Source organism: Lutzomyia longipalpis, chromosome 1 (assembly GCF_024334085.1).
Source record: "Lutzomyia longipalpis isolate SR_M1_2022 chromosome 1, ASM2433408v1".
NCBI classification, from domain to species: Eukaryota; Metazoa; Arthropoda; class Insecta; order Diptera; family Psychodidae; genus Lutzomyia; species Lutzomyia longipalpis.
In genome coordinates this window covers 21,646,398-21,672,520 of record NC_074707.1, presented here as the reverse complement: position 1 = coordinate 21,672,520, position 26,123 = coordinate 21,646,398, and the positions used below count along the sequence as shown (strand labels likewise).

Here is a 26,123-nt window from a genome sequence, read left to right as displayed (position 1 = left end):
AGTCGGTGAAATATCGCGGCTCGTGGCTGATAACCCTGTGGCGTAGATTTACGGCTTAAATCGGAATTGTGAGTGCCGTCGGAAGTTACTAAAAAAAAATAATCTCTAATTGACCTGTGAGAATTTTCTTCACAAATAACTTTTTTGTGTTCACATACGGACTGTTTTGCTAACTATATAGCTTTTTAATAAATATCTGTTGGATTTGACACGCGGAAAAATCAAAAGTAAAATGTTGTGATTTGATCACAGTGTTAAATTCTTGTATTTATGTAATGTTCAAGTGTTGAATTTGACTATAAAGTTATTTTTGTTTGGAATATATTGACCTGTAGTTGCCTTTATGTGCGAGTCAGGAAGTTTTATGAGAAATCCCTATCAAACAGGTAAACATGTCACGCAATTCCATTCAATTTCTCCCCATTATTTTGCTCTTTTACCGCTGCTTTTCATTATAAACATCAACAAAAATAACCACTTCTATAGAAACACATTAAGTACGCCCTACATATTCGCCATCTGTAGGTACTTATCCCCAATGGGACAATTCGATACACATAGGTATATATGTACAACTCAATATACATATTACAGTGGGGATCCGTAGTAAATATTTAATCGGTTCTGTTCCGGAATGTTTACTACGGGCCAAAATCTAAACTGGTGGATAAATATCCAAAATATTTATGCAGGCCTCTTCTGTAAGATCAACAAAGCGATCTTAGGTACAAAAACATTATTTATTTAGCTAAATAATATTAAAAAAGCACTAAAATTGAAATTAAGGGGTGGCTCGTAGTAAACATCTCGGAAACAGTGCACAAAAAAAGCTAATTCTTGCCATTTTTCTCTGAATTAAATCACTGTGGCCCCTTCCTAGACTTCCCTAGAAGTTTCTTTTTATCACTAAACTAAACTTAAAGGCATTTTTCACAATAATTTTAACAAATTTTGTAGTGGATGAAATTAAACACAAAAACTCAAGTCAAACTTCATTTTGGAAATCCGATCAGCTGACAAATCGTTTCGATATATTCCGAAGCATCCCGATGAATTCCGAAGTATCGATATATCGAATACGTCTTCCCACCAGAGGAAAAAAATCTTTTGATCAGTAAATTCTGCATTTGTCAGAAGAATATTCTTTTTTGGTCAGGAGATTTTGTCTCTTTTTTAATGAAATGATGAATATAATTAATTTTTTAATTAATTGATTAATTTTAATGAATCTAATTAAATTTAATTTTTGGAAATCTCAGCACTAATGGTGCTATGCAGGAAAAGAATGTCAATAAAAAATGATCATGACATTTTTTTTCATTCCCTCTCATTCCTACTAATGTATTTTCCTATCTTTCGTCTTTCTCCCACGCATGGTGACGACATTTTTTTTCATGGCATGCTTTTTTTCTTGCGCACAACATGTTTTTATTTCCTTGAATTTTCTCAACATTTGGGGATATTTTCCTCAAAGAAAAGTGGAAAATGCTTAGCTAAAGAGCCCACAGTGCCAGGAAAACAGTGAAAAATGGAAATTTACGGTCATTTATGGGCCAAATATGTGAAAATGTACGAAGTAAAAATCAAAACATTCTTTCCCTGACCAATTTTTACGGGATTCTTTTTCGGATTTTCACCACACAAATCACTTCCTGCAGGTTTTTTGGACCTTCCCACAGGTCATCTGCAACACGGAAGGTCTGTGTGGGGTCAGGGAAATACTTCCTGGGTGGTGGAATTCCACCTGAACGCGGAAAAATTGGTCCGGGAATGAATGTTTTGCTGTCGAAACTTCACTGTTTTCACTTGTTTGGCCGATAAATATCCACGATTTTCCACTTTTTACACTTTTACTGGCACCGAGAACACTTAAGCAAAGCTAATTTTCACTTTTCCATGGAAAAATATCCCCAAATAATGAGAAAATAACACGAAACGGTAAAACATTTTGAGTGCACAGAAAATAATGTTAGAAAAAATGTTCAACTCGGCGAAGATTAGGACAAAAGATCCGAAATTCATAAGTCCGAGCGAGAAGGCATGAAATAATGAAAATGTCGGAAGCATGCGTCAGAGAAAGACGAGAGGTAGGGAAATACATTAGTGGGAGTGAGAGGGAATGACAAAAAAATGTCAGGAAAAATGTCATGATCATTTTTTTTCACATGAGATTCGTGAATAGGACCATAGAAGACCATAAAAATATATTTTTTTAAAACTACAGCGTCATATAATTTGAGGTTAAAAATGTGAAAAATGAGAATTTAAAACTTTCTCCTATAATACACCCACAATTTTCTTTATTCAGTAGTAAATAAGAATTTTAAGCGACTTTATTACGAATATTCTTGAAAAATTATTCCTTCCTACTCCATTATCAGAAAATGTCTCAAAATTTTATGAAAAAACATTTTTTTAAAAAATTTACAATATTTATAAATAGGTAATTTTTCCCTATATATCGATTTTTAGGTTCGATATATTAAAATCGCAAACTATCGTTTCTTGCAATGTTTAAAGCGGATCAGTGGTCACACAATGTTTACTTCGAGCCAACCGAGCTCGGTTTCAATTATGTTTACTACGGGCCATATTTACTTCGAGCCATGTTTATTACGGATCCCCACTGTAAATTTATTTATTAATACATAAATTGACAGCGAAAGGAAATGCAATTAATTTGAGTTGCATGGCGTGAGCCATTAAACCATTCCTTTACATATTAATATTCTCTTCATTTAAAATTATTCAGTTTGATATTTGTGTGTGGGAAAATTGGATGAAAAGTCTCATTATAGATAAAATTTATCTCGAGGGTTAATGCGCGCTTTTATGGAGATTTCTTGCCACAGAAATTGATCCTTTTAATAACTGCCACCCTGGAGAGTTCATTTTGTGCCTCAGGGAGAATTTTTGAGAGTTGAAAGAAAAGAAGATGGATATCTTAATGGCGAGACATAATGGCTCATTTCGTTTTCCATTTAATTAAATTTAGTGTCCTCCATGGAATAATGCGTGGACTGCGGTCCTCGAATTTGAACTCTAAACTTCGTGCTGGGAATGTTGAATTATGCCTCATAATTAAACAATAAGGCCACAGGATCTTTGGTTTTTGCACCAGAAAACACAGCAGTCTAAAATGGTACCGTATGTAACCATTAGAGAATTTCGGTAGTTTGGATTCACAAGTTTGCTCCAACTGAAAGTACCTAAACTAAATTTTGGATTATGATGCAGAAATAATTTAATTCATGAGTATGTTAGTAAAACTCATTAAGTTTCTAAAACATAGGTATGTACTCTCTATAATCTTTTGTTACAGTTCTCTCTGTGTTTGAACACTATTATCTAGTATTAAATAGAATTAAAGTACCTATATAATAATTGTGTTCGAAGATGTAACAAAATATTTATAATTAAAAAAAAACCTCAGACTGACAAGAATAAATAAATATGGGATGTTTGAATAAAAAATTGTAATTTTCTGAAAATAGTTTAATTACAATAGCTGTGAATATGTACTGCAGCATCTGTATATATGAAAATATACCATACCTACCATCCTGTTAGGAGTATCTATGGGTTTCCTTTATGTTGAGAGTGGTCGTCTGGATCATATTTCACGTGAAATGGTGGGGAGGGAATGTTCACGCCGGCAGGACGGCTCGTAACATTGCTTGGGAAATTAATTAAAATGAGGAGCAAGTCCAGGATCGTTAGCCACCAATTTTCCACCACAGTCTTGAGTAGGGGGTGAGAGAGAGAGTGTGTGCATGAATCGATTTTTCAGAAAGTGCCACGCCGACGAAACGACTCCCCTTTGTGTTTGGGGGCAAAAAAAAAAGAATTTCATTTTTTTTCTTGGGCCCACTTTCTTCCAAGGATAATGTGGATGGAGAAGCAGGAAAAAAGCGTCAATCGCTCCATGGCAGCATCCGGTAATTTATTATTATTTTTTTTCCTCTGTTTCACATCCTCTTCATGGCTAAATCTGGAAGATCTTGCTGAGCTCAGTGGAATTTGCTCCATTTTAATCTAATAAATGTGATATGATTATTAAGTGGAAAATGAAAGTTTGTGTGAAAGGAAACGAACAGAATGAAAATATCCCCAAAAAATCTCAAGGGAATTAAATTACCATTTCAAGGGACTTTCCATTTTTTTCTTCTTTCTCTCCCTTCTTTGGTAATTTATTGGTTTTCGTCAAGAATTACACACCCGTGGCCCTGAGGCAGGAGATGGGTACAAAGGAATGAACTTCACAGAATATAAACCCTCACAGAACGATGTGGGTTAATCTGATCCACCTGCAAAATCTTTCCAGTCATCGCCCCATAATTTATTTTCCCTCATCCTCCCCCCCATCCCCCTTTGCAATAATCACCGTGCGGTGTTGGTGGTTTTGGAATCTGGGATTAAGCGACTGACGCGTATATAGCTTCAGGTGAAAACAAAACCAAAATGGATTAAATCAATAATTTAAGAAGCCGGAGATACAATGGCGTCCCTATGCCACATTGGTCCATTTCAACCATCAATCATAAGGGCGTCTTCCCTGCCCCCATTTGACCGAAGGCAAGCTCAACATTTTGTTATACTTCTAATGGAAACCTACGACACACAATATAGTCCTATCAGATCGAACATTTTTCCGCCTCTGTAACATTCGTCCCATCAAAATCACGTTAAGATGTGTTAAAGTGCTTTTTATGTTTTCCTCTTTTTTTTCTTCTCCTCCTGAAGAAGAAAAAAAGAACACAACTAATAAAAAAAAGTTCCTGGGACGAAATAATTGTACCCCTCAAACCCCTCTCAAGGACCAATAAAATAATGATAAAGTGCCTCCATTTTTGGTTGCTTCGAGATTTAGGGCGTCTTTTCATCCATTGTACTGAATGACCCTTGGATTGTATTGGAGAAGACGGAAAAAAGGGAGAGATTTTCCTTATTCAGATTCACATAAAATATAGCATTGTCGATTACACCTGACTTTTTCTTTGTCACCAGCTAACCTCGTCAATGGAAGGGTATACGCAGAAAAGACAGTGATGTAATTGATGGGGCATAAAATGGTTTAACACTCAGAAAAAAAATAAAATTTAAATTGAAAATTTTAAATTTCAAATTGCGAAAAGCTATATAGCAATGTTCTGATTTAATCATTATTTTAAGGTAGTTGAATTGGCAATAGAATTATGATCTTTGACATAAAAGTTGATTAGAGACACAGAATACTTTAAATCCTTTATATATTCAGAATCAATAAGAAATAAGTTTTTTTTCCTGAGTGTATCTGTGTGAGAGTGTTGGCTATCAAAATTTTTCCACCATGAAAGCATTGAATAAAATAAAGTTTTACGACATGATTCTTTCATTGGGACTACATCCCTCTATGTGACCATCATGCTGGAGTGATGGGAGTGGAGGAAGTCAATGAGTCATTTGATTTTCACACCTCGTCGCCATGGGGAGACTTTTCAATTGGGTCCAGAAGAAAGTTGTCAGTAAACATTGGGGAAAACGTTCATTACCATTTCTTTGTTTTTCTACCCTATTTGATGCTATTCTGTGTGCGGAGACATCACAATGCCAAGAGACATTTGCCACTGTCCATTTGGAAAAGTGTTTTATTTTTGGCCCCACAAACTTTCCTAAAGGCTTTTCCAAGGCGAATTTAGGTCTCCTGCGGCGTATTACCATAAATTCTCTCGGACACCGGAGATAGAGGCAGCAAGAACGACATAGATATATTTACTACACATAGGGGCTCTTTCGGGTTGAGAGAACTTGGTCAGATGGAATTGTTTTACTCTGTGCCAACCACCACATCTGCCATAATCATTATTACAGTCATCAGGTGGAATGGGCTTAGATCTCGGCTCAAATAGATTTTGCTTCGTCGGTGGAAAATTATATCCTGATAGGAATATTTTGTCCTTTTACCATCTCTGGGTTGAAAAACCAAAAAAGGAAAAATTTTCAAGGTGGAAGGGCGCACATAGAAAGATTGTGATTATAGCAGAAGAGAGAGAGAGGAAAAAAAGAAGGAAGGTATATGAATGTATATAAAAGTATCTGGGGAGGAAGAAGCGAGCATATGGCTTTGGTGAATATTCCGGAGGCGTAAAACAGATAAAATAAAATTTTCAGTTGATAAAAAATTAAAGCAATTCTTAACATCTCTTACCTGATGTAAAAATAATTTCACTAGGGCTATTGAGTTGAGATGTTCTTCCAGCCAAGGGAAAAATGAAAGGAGGGCCTTGAGAGGCGGAAAAGCCTAAAATAACGAAAGGCAATTTTCCCCATCTGCCTGTGGGCAATAAAAATCTTTAAAGTGGATAAGAAAATATGAATGAGGAAGAAAATTTGACAATATTTATTTAGGACGAGGAGAAAATTTTTCTTGTCTTTCTTCTAAGGGAAAAATTTAAAGAAGATTATAAAATTTCAATATAAAAATGTTAATTCTGTGGTATGAGGCAGGGGGTGGGGATTTGATTCCAAATGACGAAGGGGACTTTTTCAGCACTTTTTGACAAGCATCGCGTATATTTTATTATTCCCTCTCAAATCACGAGAAAGTGCATGAATACAATACCTCATTCCCCAACATTTTTTTCTGTTCTTTTCTCTTATCGCATAATGGAATATTCTAATATGATTACCTTTTTTCAATTTCCTCCATTGCCTAAGTTATTCATGTTTTTTTTCTTCAAAATGTCATTTTTTTGCCAAGAGGGATCTTCTCTTAAAGCTCCTTGAAATAATTTTGGGATGTCGGAAAAAGGTCGTATGTTTATTACCAAGTAAAATTATATGAATTCCTGTTTATTTAGGTTTATAGACCTATTGACTTTTACAAATATATGTACATATATGTAAGTTTACCTAAATATTACATCATTTCCCACATAAATCTAAAGATACATTCACATTAAAAGATAGTTAGACTATTATTTTAAGCTAAAATCTACAAAGATGAGTCACAAAAGGACGAGATTTTATAAAGTATTTGCTTGCGTTTGATTTTTCGATTTTTTTTAAAGGTCTTTCAAATATTATTCTTTACGTAATACATAAATAAAATGGCACGATGTACTGTTTTGGAATTGTTATTATTTTTAGTGAAAAATGAAATTTGTGTGTGTCTGCTCATGATGAAATAATAAAATTGGAATATTGTCACAGTTCCAAATCTCTTCAGATTGCCGAGGAGATGGCAATTGGGTGTGTGTGTGTGTGGATGGAGAGCATAAAAAAAGAGCTACAAAATAAAATTTTTCTTGGGTGAATTGTTACTTGAATGTGTCTCCAGCACCCAAAAATAAATTCTTTATATTTCTTGGCAAGGAACATCTTGTGTATTACATTTTCTCAGAATGATCCTGCCTGACTACCATCGAGGGTATGTGCGGAGCAAGTGAGTCAAGTGGCAATAGGCGAAATTCTACTGCCAAGTCCTCCAAAAACTGTACAGAGAGACAATGCTTATGCTCCCCCAGACTAACTATAAATTGTTAAGTACACCCTTGAGTAGCATTCTGTCTTGACCATTATGAATTAAAATACCAGTGCCAAGGGGCTGTCCCATGGGGTTAGGGGATGGCATATATTTTCCACATAGCTGTAGATTTAATTACGCAACAAAAGCGAACATCTGCTGGTACCCAAAATGAAGACCAAATAACCACAATCAAAGAATTTATGTGGCGGGTCCGGGTACTACGATGATACATAACTTTCTAGTTTATGGTCAATCTACGTATTACATATAGAGCAACTTATACATAGGTATACACATACTTTAAAGTTTGTAAGGGCTCAATGCTTGTTTTAGAGTCCATTGAAAATGGATTTAGAAGTATGAAAATACTCGGGGCAACGTGATACAAATTTATACCCTTTAGGCCTTTATCCTTTAAGCTACAATTGCCATCGTCAAGCTCGGAATGTAATCACTGAAGCGCTACAACATGGGCTGTGTATGTTGCTCATTCCGGACTGTCATAGCCCTATATTTCCACGCCATATAATTGAAATCTCAGCGAATCCCGCGGGAGTCACTTCACATGTGTGCCCTCACATCCACGCCCCAAGCACCCATCAATGGGTATCGAAATGGAGCCTAATCGCATTCCATGGTGTAACATCGATGGGTGCAATTCACGACTCGCTGAAATTAACTAGTATTCCGGAGGTAATCCACCCCCACGCTGGCAAAAAGGGTGGCCTATCGTTGGAAAAAAAATGAATTCATTTTTAAAACTAGGGAGTGATTTACATTCGGGAAACGTTATTTCCTTTTCCCCCATTTCAATTGGTATGAATGTGTGAATTTCAGCATGTGTAATCAATTCAATCACACTCCATATCAATACGATCGTGAATGCAAATGATGAAGCAGCTACAGAATAGTAAAAGCTCCGTGAAATATTTTATTGCACACGGGAAATGGTAAAAGAAGAGGGTACTCCATCAGACTGTTCCCTTTTTATGACCCTCCCTTGGTGATTATTTTGGAAGTTGGAGCTCCGGTGGATAGAGTGCTTCAGCTACTATATGGCGAGAGAGTGTCAAAAGCTCCGGGGAAGATGTTTTCAATGAAAATGCCAGGCAAAAGCTTTTTGGATGTGTATTAAGGATTCAGGGCACATTGCAGTATGAATATCAAGACAACAATGATTATGATGATGATGAGCTTGGGGCTAGCACGTGGCAGGGAGAGAATGTTTGAAGCACTGTGAGAATAATGGCTGAGATAGCTCAGCAATTGCCACGGGATGCCCCCTGTCGCGCGAGTGTATCCTCAAACACGACGCGATTTGGGGGTGATGTGATGGGGGCAGAACCAGAGTTTCTGCCCCATCCTAGAGAGTCAGTTGAGTGATCCACGACAAGGCAAACACCCCGAATCATGTGTGTGTATGTATGTGGATAAACACTCGAGAGAGGGATTGTTTCACCTGATGCGGATGAGGAAGATGCCATGGCAGAGCCGATTTTCACATTCGATTTCCGCCTTCGCCGCGTATATAGCCCAAAGTTGTGATTGAAAATTGAAGAAAAATATACGACTCACAGCAGTTTGATCCCCACACTGTTGGTGTTTTCATTCCACATCATTTCGCAGCCAAATAAACGTGAGCTAGTGAGGAATCCACTCGTATAGCGAAAAGTGGGTCAACAGCGGCAGAATTCCATCTCAGAGATTTCATTTCTTTACAACCACGCCGGATAATCTTATGAATGCCGAGTAAAATCATCTCTTCGTAGACAAGGGTTATGCATTCCTAGTGAAGCAATTTAAGAGCAAATAGTTTCAATTTGCAGTGCTATTCGTTAAACAATCCAATGCACAACACAATGCGACGCATCCCACTTAGAAAACTGAGTTGAGTGGGCTTCAGAGCAGTTTCTCTCAAAGTTGTCTACATAAGAGCAGTTTCCTATTGATTCCGATGCTTTGAGAAGCAATTTAGTCGCATTGATTATTGTTGTCCCAAAGGCACTTCGGGGTAATGATAGTAATTAGCGGGTGGGTGAAGTACGATGGAGCGATTGTTTCATCGAAATTACAGTGTCAGATGTCAATGGGATTCCTTCTTCTCTAAACTCCACGTAATTTTCCCCAAAGTAACAAATTATAAAATGTTCTTCATTAGTTGAAGAATTTACTCAAAAACAATTATTTTTGAGTCTCATTATCGCGTATTATGGAGAATTTTGAGAGGTTTTCGTAATTAACATGAAACCACTCATTTCCGGTAAAGAGATGTATTAATCCTAACATAAGCTTTTTTTTTTACTAAAACCATTAAGCACGAGGTTTTTGAGCTTTAATGAAACTTATTCCATATTCGGGAAAAGGCTTATTATGTATGTTTTCCAGGAGAATCACCAACAGTAATTTTTTCAGGCACTACAAAAATAATTTCATCAATTTGACACCACTTTATGCCAACAATTCACAATCCACGAATTTGGTTTTCCATTGTTCAACTACTTTTCAACCACAAGAAATGCATTCATGCACAGAAAGATTGCAGAAAAAATGGGGCAGAAAAAAAACAAAAAGCAATTTAAAAGTTTCTTTTGCAGACAAATTTTTCTTCGTGAGCTGCCTCATCCCATTGTTCGCATTCTTTCAATTACAACTCGTCCTTTACTTACAATTCGGTATCCCTTTTCAATCTCCCACACTTCGCCCGAATTTCCTACACAAATCTAATTACAACCAACTTCTGGTGAAAAATTTCTACCATTGAGAAATCTCACTTCACGTGCGAATTGAAATTCTGCATCTCAAATGAGGGCTGCGAATGAGGAATGAATAAAAAAATTCTGATAAATGTCTACTTCTGCAGCGAGATTCTCACTCAAAATTCACATCCTTCCCGTATGAGTGTTGAATTTGATTTTTTTTGCACCGCGCGCGGGTTCAATTGAGGCACCAATTAAATCAGTATTTTGCAAAAAAAAACTCCTGGGTTCAATTTGCAGAACAATTTTATCCAGATTTTCCAACAAATTGTCTGTTTGGGCCATCATAGTGCATCAAATTTATTTAGATTGTTTTTTTTCTGTTCATATATTTCATTTTCACACAAATTAATAGGTAGATGCACTCTTCACCCCCAATTTGCACACAAAAAGTATCTATTGTACGTGTATTTGGTGCCATGCCAGTTATAAATCTGTGATGTGATGCATCCTCTCTCTCTCTATATGAATATCCCATTGAAAAGCATTAATTCCATTTGACTGATTAAAATTGTTTTTTTTTCAGGTTGCAATTAAATTCGGCGGAAGTGATGCAGGTACAGAGGATGGATTTGCAGTGATCAGAGTAATTCTGTCCCACATTGTTGCCATTAATGGATAAAAATTGTGGGAAAAGTGCAGCACAGTCGTGAGTGGAGAAATATTCTTGGACAGAATGGCCATATAGGATTTCCATGAAATGAGACGCAGGATTTTGGGTGTGGCATAAGGAGCCCCAAGATGTGGCGACTGCCGCTCGTATGGACTCTGATTTCTCTCGTCCATCTTACATTATGCTCCTCTGAGAATCTGTACAGAAACGCTCGTCTAAATCCCAGGATCGTCCAGACTCGTCATGGGCGTCTCCAGGGACTTATCCTCCCACTGGATTCCTTCAAGTTCCTCAAACCAGTTGAAATTTACCTGGGAGTTCCCTACGCAACACCACCGACCAAGCTCAATCGGTGAGTCAATTTAGTTTCTCACATCTTTCCAAAAAAAAGTCACAAAGTTTTAATTAACATACAACTCAATAGACTTCTTTTTTGTAAAGTTTTAATTTCTAGGGAAGCGTATTTATACGTTGATATGAATGAATATTCTCTTCATCATTAAATTGAGATTTTTTTTAATTGGAAAATTTCTATCGCTTTTCCTTACACGTGTTTCTTATTCATTAATTTAGTATATTTATAAGCTTTGATACAAGTTCCCTGATTTTTTTTTGGAGAGAAGTATCTTGACTTGATTTATCCATATGGCTCTTTGACCTCTCGAGTTTATTCTGCCATAAACAAAACTCATATAAATCATGAGTCCAAAGTTCGTGGTCGCCTATGGGTTTTTCTTCAATTGCCTCATATGAATGAAAGTGTTTTTGAGGTCAGATTCACTTGCTGAATTCTTCTTTGCCTACCTTTAATGTTTGATGCAATTCCAATAGAAAGTACAACTGAGGCTCTGGGGCTCATTGGGCATATTGTGATCCAAAGAGAATCAATTGGCATTGAGAGGCAATCCAATTTCACAAATTCGTGCAAACATCTAACAAATAAACACATTGTGTGACGCTCCATTACGCCATCGCCAAATGCCATAAATCCCACAGCCACATCTCATCGTCTCGCTCCATAAGCTCCTTCCTAGGAGCGCTTCTAACTTTCACCCAAGTGGGTGGCTTTCCGGTGCATCCTGTCATGCTTCCAAGTTCCTCCCCCCTCCAAGAGCATGCGGCGTTGACAATTTCGCGATGCATCTTTGCCTGTTTAAGACTTTCCGGTGTCGAAGGAAGATGCTTCATTGGCAATTTATTCCTCTCTCTTTTGTTAATAAATTACTGGTACAAAATTTCAATGAATTTTGTGTAATTATTGTGGTAGTAAACAGAGCCTTTTATTACTTAACTTTATGTTTTATTTTTTATGAAATAAATGTATTTTTTAGCGAAATTTACACACAGAAAACCTATAAAATAGTCAACAGTTTCTTAAGTAGAGAAATTAATTATTCACTCCGAGCTTTCTGCGAATTCGTATAAAATACTCTTTTGTCTTAAAAGTTGAAGTACATATCCGTGTTATTGATTTTTTTGTAATGATTTACTTCTTTACTTAACACAATGTCCTTCCATTTCAGTTCGATGCTTGCAACTGTGTTACAAAAGAAGAATTGAGTAACAGAAACGAAGAACTTTTAAAAGAAAATACTCGAAGAGAGCAAATAGACGTGGAAAATTATCTCAAGAATTCAGTTTCGTTGTCAATATTGTTGATTTTATTTCGTGCTGAAGGGTGTTTCGATCTGAGAGGTGTGTTTACGGAGAAAAAAAATGTCCTTAATTGCTCGCCTTTGCAACCCTTGATTGGATTTCCATAGAGGAAATTCTTCCAACGTTCCGCTGAGAAACATTCTATTTATAGGTCCTTAATCGAAACTCTTCTATGAAAATTAATTTGCTGTAATTGAAAAAGTTTAATTAGTGGTTCACTTTGAAACCTTTCACAGTGAATACAGCTTCCAGAGTACCTACCTACTTCGAGATACATGGAATTTTTTCTCATTTTCCATGAATTTTCTCGGTGCATTTATTATAAGCCATCGTGAGATTTTGTTGATGCTCTTCAGAGTGTGGGTGTTTCCCGGTAGGATTTTGGCAAAAATTATGCAAATTCAGGAAGTTTATTAATTACGCTGAGAAAATCCTCTTTTGATACATTATTGATGATATCATAGAGATTACATTTTCCAAATATATGTACATAACAAGGTACGGGAGAAAATTTATTACTGTCACTTCGAAAATGAGATGGGAAAGGAAAAAAATGTTAATAAATTCTTTTGGAGTTGATTTTCAAGTTTAATGTGACTTTGGGTCTTATCTTTTCGGTATCCAGCCCTTGTCTCATTCATCAGGATGCTAGATTGTTAAAGCTCATTTGGTTTTTGGGATATGGATATCTTCAAAATTCTCTGCAATTCATTTCATTCATGTGATAAAATTAAATACTTTTAGACTTAAAAAAAAATTCATGAAAGATAATTAAAATTTTTTGTATGATACTGTAACAGAATCATACTTGGGATCATATTATGTTTGTATTGGTTTGTATTGTGTGATTTTATCCAGGACAAGAAAGAAAAATAAGTGCATAGTTCTTGTTAGAGGAAAATTTGTAAAAAAATATAATTGAAAAACAAAATCACAAAAGCTTTGTAAAATTTTTGTATTGGGATTAAGGGTTGGTACGTTTTGTATATATTGTAGGCGAGATACAAAAAAGAGCAAACGCTTTTTGTAACTTTGTTCCTTTGACAGCTGTCAATCAAGTAAATGATTGAAAATCAATCACACGCATTGATCAGTCACTTTCAATTTATTTCGATAATTGAATTCGGTGCAAACATTTCTGATAAATGATATACCGCTACGTATAGGTACTGATGGAAAAAGATTTCACTTTTTAAATTTAGCCCTAAATCTATTACATTAGTTGCTTAGTTAAATTGTTTTAAAATTGCCTTACTTATTAGTATCCTAAAACAGGATGAATTTATATTTCTAGAATTCCTTTAAAAAAAATTAACTTATTCTACATACTACCATAAATTGTGAATAAGTGTGAGGCACAAATTTTACGTCTTTTCCTTTTTTTCTGCGCTTTCAGTGGTACGTAACACTCTGAGCATAGAATTAAAAGCTCTTGCATAAATCTTTATTTTTGCATCCTCATACTCCCAGTCCATTTGGTGGAATTATTCTTGAATTAATAGTACTTTTTGCACTCCTTCTTTTCATACCAAAAAGGCGTAGGTGTATTGGATATTTAAGCAAATGTCGTTCTTCTTTCGCCTTTCGGTGAAAAGCACTCATGGTGTTAATGTAAGTGGAAGATATGTACGTGCAGAGAAAATGGTATAGTGGGCCAACAAAACCTCTTAAATCCATTTTAGTGTTGAGTTACATTTGAAGTACTCACTCTTATCCTCATCCCCGGAGCCCTCCTGCTTCATCTCTTCCCTCCCCTCATACAGTTCCCTTTTTCTTCCTTTTATTGTTCGCTTTAGTGGGTGCTTGCACAATGAATGCACTAACTTGCCACATTTCACCATTTTCTCCACAGCAGCCGCTCGTTCTTCTGCGAAACATTCACATGTTCTATCACTGCATTGTGGTCTTCTATTCATTCCCTACTATACTCCATTTCTCCTCCAGTCCTCGATCCCTCGTTCTATTGGTTATGTCTTTTTCCCATATATATGTATGTACAAAAAGCTACCGCATGGTGTTATTTTCGAATTTATTGCAGTTAGCAATGGTGGAGCTTTTCGCACTTATATGTTGTATATAAAGCGCGATACATACATACAATATGAAAGGATTTTCGCAAGGGGGGCTCTCTTGCCATTGTATATACACTTTCTCCATTCTTGTAGTGGTTGACACAATTAATTTCTTTAATAACTCCCCATTGTGAGTTTTACAATAATATATACCTTTTGCCACAGGAAGTACTGGAAGTACACATAGTCTCTACCGAGCTTATATGTATGCTAGATATAGCTCTTTATTATATTAATTAATCCTACTTTATAATACGAATTGTATTGTATAGAGTGGATGGGATGGTGTATAGTGGAATGAATTAACTTAGATTATTAGTTCATCTCCCTGTCTCAGAATGATAAAATTCTGAATTGTTCTTTTTTTATAAGAGTTTTTCTTTTCATACACATTTCTTTTATAGGCCAGGAAAATTAGCCAAAAATGGCGGAAAAGCTTACACAAATTCCTAGACGGCTAAATTTTGCACCATTCGATAGCAAAAATTAAGAGAAATCTTGTTTCTTCGGACGAAAACTGCGCTTATGTGGTTGCTTTTTCCACAAAATGCGATTTAATATTTCCATACAATTTTCCTATAGAAACCATTGAATGAACAGGTGGCGCCGCGAGTAGTTGAACTAAGAAATTCAATTAGATAGTTTTGAACCTCAAAATAAATGTTTTTGTTTTCATTTTTGTGTTCGCATTTATACAGTATGTCCGGAATACATGAGTTTTTGGTGGTGCCCCACGCTTTGGGCAAGCATGTGACCTTGATCGTGTTGTGAAATTGTTATTGTCACACCGGGACGCTTTATTGATTTCCTTTAAACATTAAAAGAAATCTCCGTCAGTGCATATATCTTGTACTCAATCAGCCCAACGGGATGCTGGAAATCAGACTCTCTCGTAAATCCCTTCCGACCGTCAAAAGCCACGCGAGGTGCGCCGGATATCGCTGAATTTCATCGGGAAGAAATACCTGTAAGTAATTATTGATTCCTTTTTACAACACGATCAGGGTCACATGCTTGCCCAAAGCGTGGGGCACCACCAAAAACTCACGTATTCCGGACATACTGTATAGATGCGAACACAAAAATGAAAACAAAAACATTTATTTTGAGGTTCAAAAATATCTAATTGAATTTCTTAGTTCAACTACTCGCGGCGCCACCTGTTCATTCAATGGTTTCTATAGAAAAATTGTATGGAAATATTAAATCGCATTTTGTGGAAAAAGCAACCACATAAGCGCAGTTTTCGTCCGAAGAAACAAGATTTCTCTTAATTTTTGCTATCGAATGGTGCAAAATTTAGCCGTCTAGGAATTTGTGTAAGCCCAAAACTTAACTTTCCTGGGCTATTAAACCTTGAAAAGCATTTTTTTCAAACTCTTCCGACTGTCTTACGTGCACACCAACTCCAACTCACTCGTTGCATTAAATAGTGATAATACTAGATTTAACTCCTCCATGAATATCATTTTATCGTATGTTAATTTTATACAATAAAATAATGAAATAAGAAGAATTTTTTGTAAAAATTGAATAAGATTTTTTAAATGTTCTTTTTTTTTTTAATTTTATTTGGCTAAATTAACAATTATATTAACTTAATATGGAGAAAATTACGAAAGTCACAACAAATTCGGCATCCAAAAGTGCTATATTTAATCATACTGTAAGAAATGTATCCACACTCACATTGTGCTTTTCTCAGCGAGTTATGTAGGTAGCTATATACACACATAGTATCCCAAAAAAGACGATAGAAAGAGGAAAATGCGGGTAAATGGCTCAAATGATGGTTGGTATTTTATTTCCGGACAATTCACCAAAATAATAAATCCCCAGAACGGCTCGTAGATTTTCTTGGAGACACAGCACAGCACTATATGGGGTGGACATGAAAAAACGGAGACATTACTTCCTTTTCTGATACTGTACTTTGCTCAATATACATTTAGTTTATTTAAAAAGGAAATAAGACTTTGATAGATAAATTTGATACATTTTTATCAGTATTAGAGTGAGTTTCTGTCTTGATTTAATTTCAAAGTAGGTAAATGTTTGCTGGGTAGGTACCAGATAGTATTAAAAACTATCTATAATTACACTTGACGTAGTAAATTTGACAAAAACTTCCCATTTTATTATTCACAAAAACGGAATACATTAAATTGTCTCTTTACAATAAGCAACCGACAAAACTGACAAACCACCATAAAAAAAGGCCCAAGTTAGGTGATGGATTGTGCTATACAAAAGAAAGCTTCATCATATCAAAGAGGGTGAAAGAAATTGGCGGAAGAGCTTTTTACACTTTTATGTTTTCAACATAACTCGTTTTTGGGGTCTTTGCAACAGAGAAACACAAAAGTGTATCAGTTTGGAAGCTTATCAATTTCCTTTCACCCATAGAAAAGTTCCGCATTGGAGAAACTTAATTTTAAAACTTTCGCTCAAAACTTTGACTTTTTGTAAACTGGTAGTTGTGTGGCAGACCTAACTGTTTGATGGTAAAGAGTATACATACATACTTTTTTGCCTAACCGACCTCCTTTTGGTTCAAAGACTACAAAATTTTCTATATATCTACCACAGGCTGTTTCTTTACTTCAAAAACCATTTTCGTATTTCACACAGCTTTTCTCGATAAAACTTTACTCTTTCTCTGTGATTTACTGAGCTTCAGGGTGAGTGTTTTATACAAAATGAAGCCAAAAGTGAAATGTTTGTTGACCACATTTTATATCATGTTTAATTTTAGACATAAAAGCCATGATAAAAGCACTTTCTCATTGCTTCCATTTGTATGCACTTTCAGTTGTTGTATTATAGTTTTTGTCAGGGTTTTTGTTGAGTTCCGAAAGATGAATGGGACGGAATTCTGCAGGGATAAGCACTGCCTTTTCCAGGAATTTTCACTATGACAACCTAAAGTCGACCAACGAATGTGCCTGATTACGCTTCGATGGGCTTTTCCGTGTCCGTGCACGGTTCTTAATTGAATCCCTCAACATATGGTGCCACCGTCCGGTACGATATTTGCTTCTCTATGAGAGATTCACGAGGAACATCGTCGGGAATTGTTTTCCAATTTACTTTCTGGCGTTAGGTACTCAAAAATCCATTTGTGACCCCGTCTTGTCTCATCACTTCGGTGAGCCTTGCGCACGTGTTAATTGTAAATCAGTGTCAAATCATGACGGACAGTCGGTCTGAGAGATATTAATTCAAGCAACAAAGGAGTCCTTCTGGAAGTGACATCGATGGAGTTCCACAATATTGAGTGTGGTATCGTTTCTCATTTTGCTTCATGGCACAGAGATATTTAAATCGAATAAAATCCTTTAATTAGAGATTTATCAAATTCTCACTGATCTGAAATGAAATTCATCCATAACTTTTATTCGCCTGAAGATGAACTATTTCTATACGTAGATATTTATAATTTAGTCGTCTTAAAGTATTATGAGCATGAATGTGATGAAGTTTATATAGATACCTAAACATATCAAGTAGGTATCTATATAATAGTAAGAATGGATTTGAGAAGTAGAGGCACTCCTAATTGATTAATTCTGAATTAATAAGACAATGATTGATGTGTGTGTGTATTTTATTTTAGATAGGATGCTCTAGACAGGATGGTTAAGGAGACATTGCATATGCATATGGGAGGGATTATGATTAATTTTGTGGAATGTAGTTGTAGATTGAATGAATAATTTGATGAATAATATACATAGTTTCTTAAATAATTTATAGTTAGTTTAATGCAATATGATCAAAAATTTTGCATAAAGACAAACTGTATTTGATCTAATTCCATAAATTGAGAAATCATCACAATTATAATAATTTTGAAGGTTAATTTCTCCGAAGTTACAAAATTGCCTAATTGGTTGTACAGCTTAAAATAACAAAGAACTCTTTGAGATATGAATAAAAGAGATATATTATAGATCTTCTAGGAGAGAGCTTTTGAAAATTTATGTTGTGTATACTAATTTCTCCATGAATATTCTAAATACTTGTGTATGGTGTTTTTATCGAGTTTTAATGTACGAGCCCCATACTATGTATGAACTCACCTCACATCAACTTTTCACATCTTCCTTTGGTCTCATATAAAATACATGCGAGAGGCCGTGAATGACGGAGACGATGCTCTATTACGGTTTTCATGCGGAGATTCCGCCCTTCTCTGTGAAAATTTCTCCACAACAATAAGTTGTACACAAATTTCGGATGATATTGCTGAATTATGCATGAAACATTTAACTTTTATCTATGCTTATGTATGCTATATGTAAAATTTTACATAGGTACTACATATACAAATGCAATATGAAAAAAAATACAGAACGAAAGCTTTCAGTGGCATGATATGGTGTACCCAAGTGAAATATTTTATAACAAACTGATTAAATTTACAACAAAAAATTACTTTGATCAAAGGGGAAAATATCAAAGGGTATACCATGGGAATTAATAAAGATCATGTTTTTAAATTGACTGGAGTAGAAAAATAGGAACTAGAGCTCACTAAATGTAATATCAATTTGAGTGCATTTTATTATTTAGCAAAATAATGAATTATGGTTTAGTTACTAAAAAGCCCTTATAGTTTGCGTGTGTACATAATTTGAAAGCGACAACTTATTAAAGGACTTTAAATTTAAGGATTAAAGTTCTTTTTAAGTCTACGGTTAAGTATTCATAAAATTTTTATATGCTAAAGATAATTATATATACCACTCAGTTTAGAAAAAAAAGTACATTCAGTTCTAAATTGAATAACAAAAAGAATTTAAAATATTGTTTTATATTTTTAAAGAATACATAATAAAATGTAATACAAAAGTAAAATAAAAACTTTTTAAATAACAAAAGGTGAAAGTATATTAGGAAGTATTTCCATTATTAACTTTCTTATTCACCGTATTCTCTCTTCAATTTGAACAATATACCTACAATAATCTTTTGGGAGGGGGGGAACCCTTATCTATATAATAAAGAAAGGTCTCTCTAAAATTTCGTTCCTGTTCATCTATGCATTTCTACACCGTTGGTCCGATCGTGATGAAATTTGGTACAGAGACTCCTGATACCAGGCGGTTTTTACCAACGACATTCATTTTCCTCCCAGAGCCCCCCTTCACATAGCCCCCATATAAAATTCATGTATTTTTGGCTACTTTTTGAAATTGGCGCCATAAATGGTGTGTGAAATTCACTTTTTCCCTTTGAAATATCTGTTGGAGGTTTTTGCGTGGCCCATCTATATAATAAAGAAAGGTCTCTCTAAAATTTCGTTCCTGTTCATCTATGCATTTCTACACCGTTGGTCCGATCGCGATGAAATTTGGTACAGAGACTCCTGATACCAGGCGATTGTTACCAACGTTACCAACGAATACATTTTCTATTGGACTTTTTTCATCTCAATTATTTTCTCTATACAAAATTTGCGCGAAGCGCAACAAATCCCCGCGAAGCGGGGCGAGGTAAATTGGAGCGAAGCGACAATTTACCTCGTTTCATGTATATGTAGGTAGTATCATTGAGAAGTAAGTTTAAATTACGTCACTTCAGAGGAAATCCCATCTTTGGTATTTATTCTTTCCACCTCACTCTCTGACGGAAAGTTTTGAATAAAAGGGATGCCCTCAGGGAACATTGAGGAAATTTTGCGATGTAGAAAATGAGAAGAGTGATAAATCTTTTACATTACGTTTATCATATGGTTTTGTTCAAACCTGAGGCGCTAAAATTTCATGATAATTATATTTGTTTGAACATGCTTGACGAGAGCTTTTCAATCTCAATGAAGTACCTACATATAATGATTTTTTCCGCCTTACCTTCATTTACAGATTCAGTCCTACACGAACGACTTCGCCCTGGGATGGAATTCGAGTATCAGACAAATATAAATCCGTATGTCCTCAGAGGCTGCCAAAAATAACTAATGAGACTTTAGCTCTTGAAAAGATGCCAAGGGGCCGATTAGAATATTTGAAGCGTCTGCTGCCATACTTGCAGAACCAATCGGAAGATTGTCTCTACTTGAATGTCTTTTCTCCAGTGCACGGTAAGTGATTTCAATGGCACTTGCCGCATTTTCTCATATAATTCTCCCCATACCATGAGCCTCCGCCTTTGGGTATCGCTTTACGTGGTGTATGGGGATGTGAAAAGTAGTGCATGTGGAGGGGTGAAAAGTCAACAAGGAGTTATACTATCTTTATCCTCTTTCTCAATTTATCTCCAATTTTGTCAACGAAATACATAGCTGCAACGGCAGAGAAGAAACTTCCTGTTGTTGTGTTTATACACGGAGAGTCATTCGAGTGGAATAGTGGCAATCCCTATGATGGCTCAGTCTTGGCCAGCTATGGAGACTTAGTAGTTGTCACACTAAATTATCGATTAGGTATTTTAGGTACGTTTTACATCCTTTCTGCAATATCTTGCACACATTGTACATATGTTATGTATGTGGAAAATTTAAAATGCCTACATTATTAGGTTTTCTTAATGCCAATCCGAGTCCTCATGTCCGAGCTCGGGTAGCAAATTATGGCCTTATGGATCAAATGGCGGCCCTACATTGGGTACAGCAGAACATTGCGAAATTCGGGGGTGATCCCGGTGCGGTTACACTCGCGGGGCATGGAAGTGGGGCTGCGTGCATTAATTTTCTCATGACCTCACCCACAATGATGCCGGGTCTCTTTCATCGTGCCATCCTCCTCTCGGGCTCAGCATACGCATCATGGGCCGTCGTCGAGGATCCCGTGGTGTATGCACTAAAGCTAGCAAAGGAGCTCAATTGCACAATTCCCCAGGACATGATTAAGAATCATGAACAAATTGTCGATTGTCTCCGTGATGTGCCCCTGGCGGAACTTATGGCTGTAGAAATTGAGGCACCGAACTTTCTCTCCGCCTTCGGTCCATCAGTGGATGGAGTTGTGATAAGAAAGGGATTATCGAATCAAGACCCTGATCTGCCAGCGGCTATGAAACGTTCTCAAGATGTTCGATATGATCTTCTTTTTGGCGTGGTGACGGGTGAGGCTCTCTGGCGATTCAGCAACAACGATATCACCAATGGATTTGAAGGGGAACGTCGCGATAGAATCATTAGAACGTACGTTCGCAATGCCTACACTTTCCATTTGAGTGAAATTTTCTACACGGTGAGTTATATTGACCCATTGTTGAGCATGTCATGCACAGTGTTTCACCACATTGCTCAATTATATAGGTGGTCAATGAGTACACAGACTGGGAGAGGACGTCGCAGCATCCAATCAATACGAGAGATGCTGCTGTAGCCGCTATATCGGATGCCCAATTTGTAGCGCCTCTCGTTCATACGGGCGACACTTTGGCACCTACGCCTGGTTTACCTGGTCAGGAAAAGTCCGGTCCCAATTGCTTCTTTTACGTATTCGATTACCAAACCAAAGATGGAGACTACCCACAGCGTATGGGGACGGTTCATGGGGAAGATCTGCCTTATGTGTTCGGAGCACCCTTAGTGGATGGCTTCAGTCACTTTCCGCACAATTACACAAAAGCTGAGGTGTCTCTTTCGGAATCCATAATTCTCTTTTGGGGCAACTTTGCTCGTACGGGGTGAGAAAAGTTTTTATCATTCGTTTTCTTGCCACTATGTTTCTCATCTCACAATGCGCAAGAAATTTCACTGCTTAACTTCCTATATACCAATAGTTGGAGCAAATGTAGAAACTAATTCAATTGATTAAACATCAAATTGATTATATCATTAATACACATAAAGTTCATCATCTGACATTCTATTTGAAATAACCAAAGTGATACGTATATACTCAATTTGTAATACACTATTTTATTTAAAGCTTAATGCATAGTGAGAATTGAATTAAAATTGATTTTAAGTTTTAAAAGAAAAGACGTTAAAAGTTCGGAAAGTAAAATGAATTAAAGATAAAATGTTCGAGCTCTTTTTGAATTCTTAATGAGAATTTAATAACTACAATTTTTATGCATTAAATCTGTTGCAGCTGTTGCTTAATTCTGGTGAAAGAGTCTCTGTCTGAGTAAAATGGACAACAAAATAAAGCCTACATTTTAGATCTATTTTTTTACACAGAGTTTTCATTCAGGTGAAAGTTTAGCAAAGAAATTTCTTTGAGTGTGAACTTAATGTTAATCCTATTTGAATGGAGTTAAACGGGGTGGAATGTTAAGTAGATAGTATTCAACTCTTGTACACCTCTGGATGCCTTCACGTAAATTAATGGATTTGATATGAAATTGCAGGAATCCTAATGAACATCACAGGCAAGATTCCTTATTGCCAGCATCAAAGGATAGAAATCGCTTTAGGGGTATAACATGGGATGAGTATGATCCTGTCCATCAGAAGTACCTCGAAGCGGGTATATATTATATTTAACTATATATACAATTATATTGATTTCAAATGCCTTAAATGATTTGTGCATAGTGGCAGAAAACGTCAAATTGTAAAATATATGATGTATGTACAATATTGGCAGGGATGAAGCCAAGAATGAAAAACCACTTTCGAGCGCATCAACTGTCAATTTGGCTGAGACTGATTCCTGAACTCCATCGGGCTGGAATGGAGGATGTCATTGCCAGGCATAACTTATTCAGGAACCACGACAACATGGATCTCTATGATGGTCTCGTGAAGTCAGATTCTCTGTCTCGACTGTCATTCCTCGAAGAGACACTCAAGCGGCGGGGAAATTCCACTGAAATTGCGTCATTAGGTGCGATGAATAATAAATTAATCTCTGACACTCTCGTTACTGCCACCATCAAGGGGTGTGTGGCGCACAATGCGAAACATTATAGTGTGGTTGAATTCCATTTGTTTTAATGCATCTCCTACCTTCTCTCACACTCTTATGTATTACATATTCCATATAGGCATTACCACCGTAGAGCCATCATCACTGACAACATGTATGCCTGTTGGGAATTTCACCACCTATGCCACATCCCCATTCAATAGTTCCACCACCGACACACTCAGCAGCAGTGGCGATTCATCTGGCTACGCTGCATATTCCACTGCCCTTAGTGTAACCATTGCCATTGGGTGTAGTCTCCTCATACTGAATGTGCTCATTTTCGCGGGCGTATACTACCAGCGGGATAAGACACGTCTTGAGGTCAAAAGTCTGCAGAAGCAGTACCAGCAACGGGAGATGCATCAGCAATCCTTCGATCCGATCAAGCACGCCCATTACCACTTGGGGCACTCGCAATCCTCGAATGTGATTGTCGATGTTGAGAATCACGATTCCGGCACCATTCTGCTCTCGAACGACATCAAGTCGCCACACATATGCAGCAATAGCATCCAGATAAATACGACAGGCGGATGCATTCAGACCAAAATTCCACTGAGTGACTCCAACACAGGCACGTACAAGAGTCGAAGTGAACAAGTGACGCTCCCCATGAAGAATGCCCAGATATTCACCCGAGGCGGTACCGGGGCAGCATTCACGGGTATGATGACACTGCCCAAGTCCACAGGGATGCAGACACAGCAGCAGATCACGTACCGCACAGAATGCATGACTCTGCCACGAAATACAAACACCATGAGCACAAACACCATCGGCATGACAGGTAATTATGACTGGGGAAGAGATTGCTGCTTTTTTTTTTATACCACTCTCTACCTATGTTATGTACATGTCTTCGTTCAATCCCACCCCAATATGTATATAGACTTATGATGCACTCACTCCATGCTATAGTACATGAGAAATCACGACACCCAAATGGCAAATTGCCAATTTCTGCATTTCTCATGTATTTTAATTTCTTTGCAATTTCATGATTTATATTCCACTCAGCCATATTTCATGAATACATATTATATGTATACGTACACTGTACGTACAGTATTTATTTAACCACCAAACAACATCAATATTTTGTCCGACACAACTAATGTAAGAGAAAATTATACTCTGATTTCTAGCAATTAATTAAAACCTTGATTAAAACGAAAATGATAAAATGCCTCTGTTTCTGTAGAAAGCATATAAAATACTTATTTTAGAGGTAAATACATATTTAAAAGATATAATGAAAAGAAAATTGTGAATTAATGGCGAAGGAGTTTATTCATTTCTGCAAGGAAACATTCTTTATTCCATGAAACTATCGGATAACGAGTAATGTAGCTGAGAAAACCCCTACAACTATTTTCCTAAAAATTATGTCACTATTGTATTTTTTTCATCTGTGAGTTTTGATAAAGTTTTTAATAATTCATAAAAATATAAAACACAAGGATGACCTCATTTTTTTATATTCTTGGGCTTTTCAGATTTTTCCTATGTCATTGAAAGATTTGAAGATTTCTGAACATTTTTTAGTGCTCTAAGATTATGCGAGTCCTAGTTCTTTTGTTTTTTAATTCATTCAAAATCCAAGTATTGATGAATAAACTTCTTTAATTTTAACTAATTTCAATCTTTAAAATATGTAGTCCAATGTTCTTAATGTTTTGTTTTAAAACCAAATTATGCGAATGCAAAATGAAAAACAGCCAGAGAATTGCATTAATGATAAAATCTTCGCCTATAAGAAGATTGATTACACTGTTTTCTTTTAGAGGCTCATCCAAATAAAACCCGATTGCACGTTTATCTGGCACTAAGAGACACCTTGAGTGGCAATGGCGTGACTTTTGCAGAGATCGGAGCTGTGTCTGCAAAAGCAAGGAGCTCCAATCTCAGGAAGTTGCTCAAAATCACGGGATATGTTTGGCCTAATTTACTGATTGAACTGCTGGTATTCCATGCGGAATTAAAAAAAAAGTGTTTTGCTGGTGGACTTATTATTTGGTAGTATTCTCTCGTTTCTAGGCGACAATTAAAATTCAGTGATCATGACAGAGAGAAAGATTTCGTGGTGCACTTTTGAGTACGTGCAGAGAATTTTATAGTGATTGTGAAAGTTCTGTATTATGGTGCAAAGAGAGATGGTGCCAAAGCATCCTGAAATCTCAACCAATTATGACTCTTCTAGTAATTAAAGTCTCGAGTGTAAATATCATCATATAAGATAGGGCTTTTAGATGTGAAAACATCATTCATACCAATTATATGACAAATTTTCGTTGATTTACTAATTGGTAGACAAAAGTGACACATATGCTGCATTTTGCACACATTTCTGGTGAAAATTTAGAATGCATAAAAGGTCATAAAGAAAATAGGGCAATTGTGTATAGTATATTTGCATTAAAACCCCAATATGAAACGCGAGGTTGAATGCATTTATGAAATAAAATCAATACATACCATTCAGCATGAGTCAACAGGGCAACTACCAACATCAATGGCATCAATACAATGCTAAAATGCAAGGAATATGACGTTTTGTTTGATAAACCATGTATGAAATTAAATTGTAAAAAAAACGACATAAAGAACAAAAAAAATAAAATAAAATTTAACTATAAATGGAGTAAGAAA

General features: G+C 36.2%; 1 protein-coding gene across 1 annotated transcript; it reads left to right on the top strand.

Moving 5' to 3' along the window:
* Nucleotides 1-26,123, top strand: LOC129796980 (neuroligin-4, Y-linked-like). The gene is made up of 10 exons (XM_055839169.1): nt 1-386; nt 10,790-11,228; nt 20,472-20,689; nt 20,891-21,040; nt 21,127-21,800; nt 21,869-22,242; nt 22,912-23,030; nt 23,151-23,390; nt 23,551-24,261; nt 25,259-26,123. The coding sequence occupies exons 2-10, from the start codon at nt 11,005-11,007 to the stop codon at nt 25,492-25,494; spliced, it is 2,946 nt and encodes a 981-aa protein (XP_055695144.1). The 5' UTR covers nt 1-386; nt 10,790-11,004; the 3' UTR covers nt 25,495-26,123.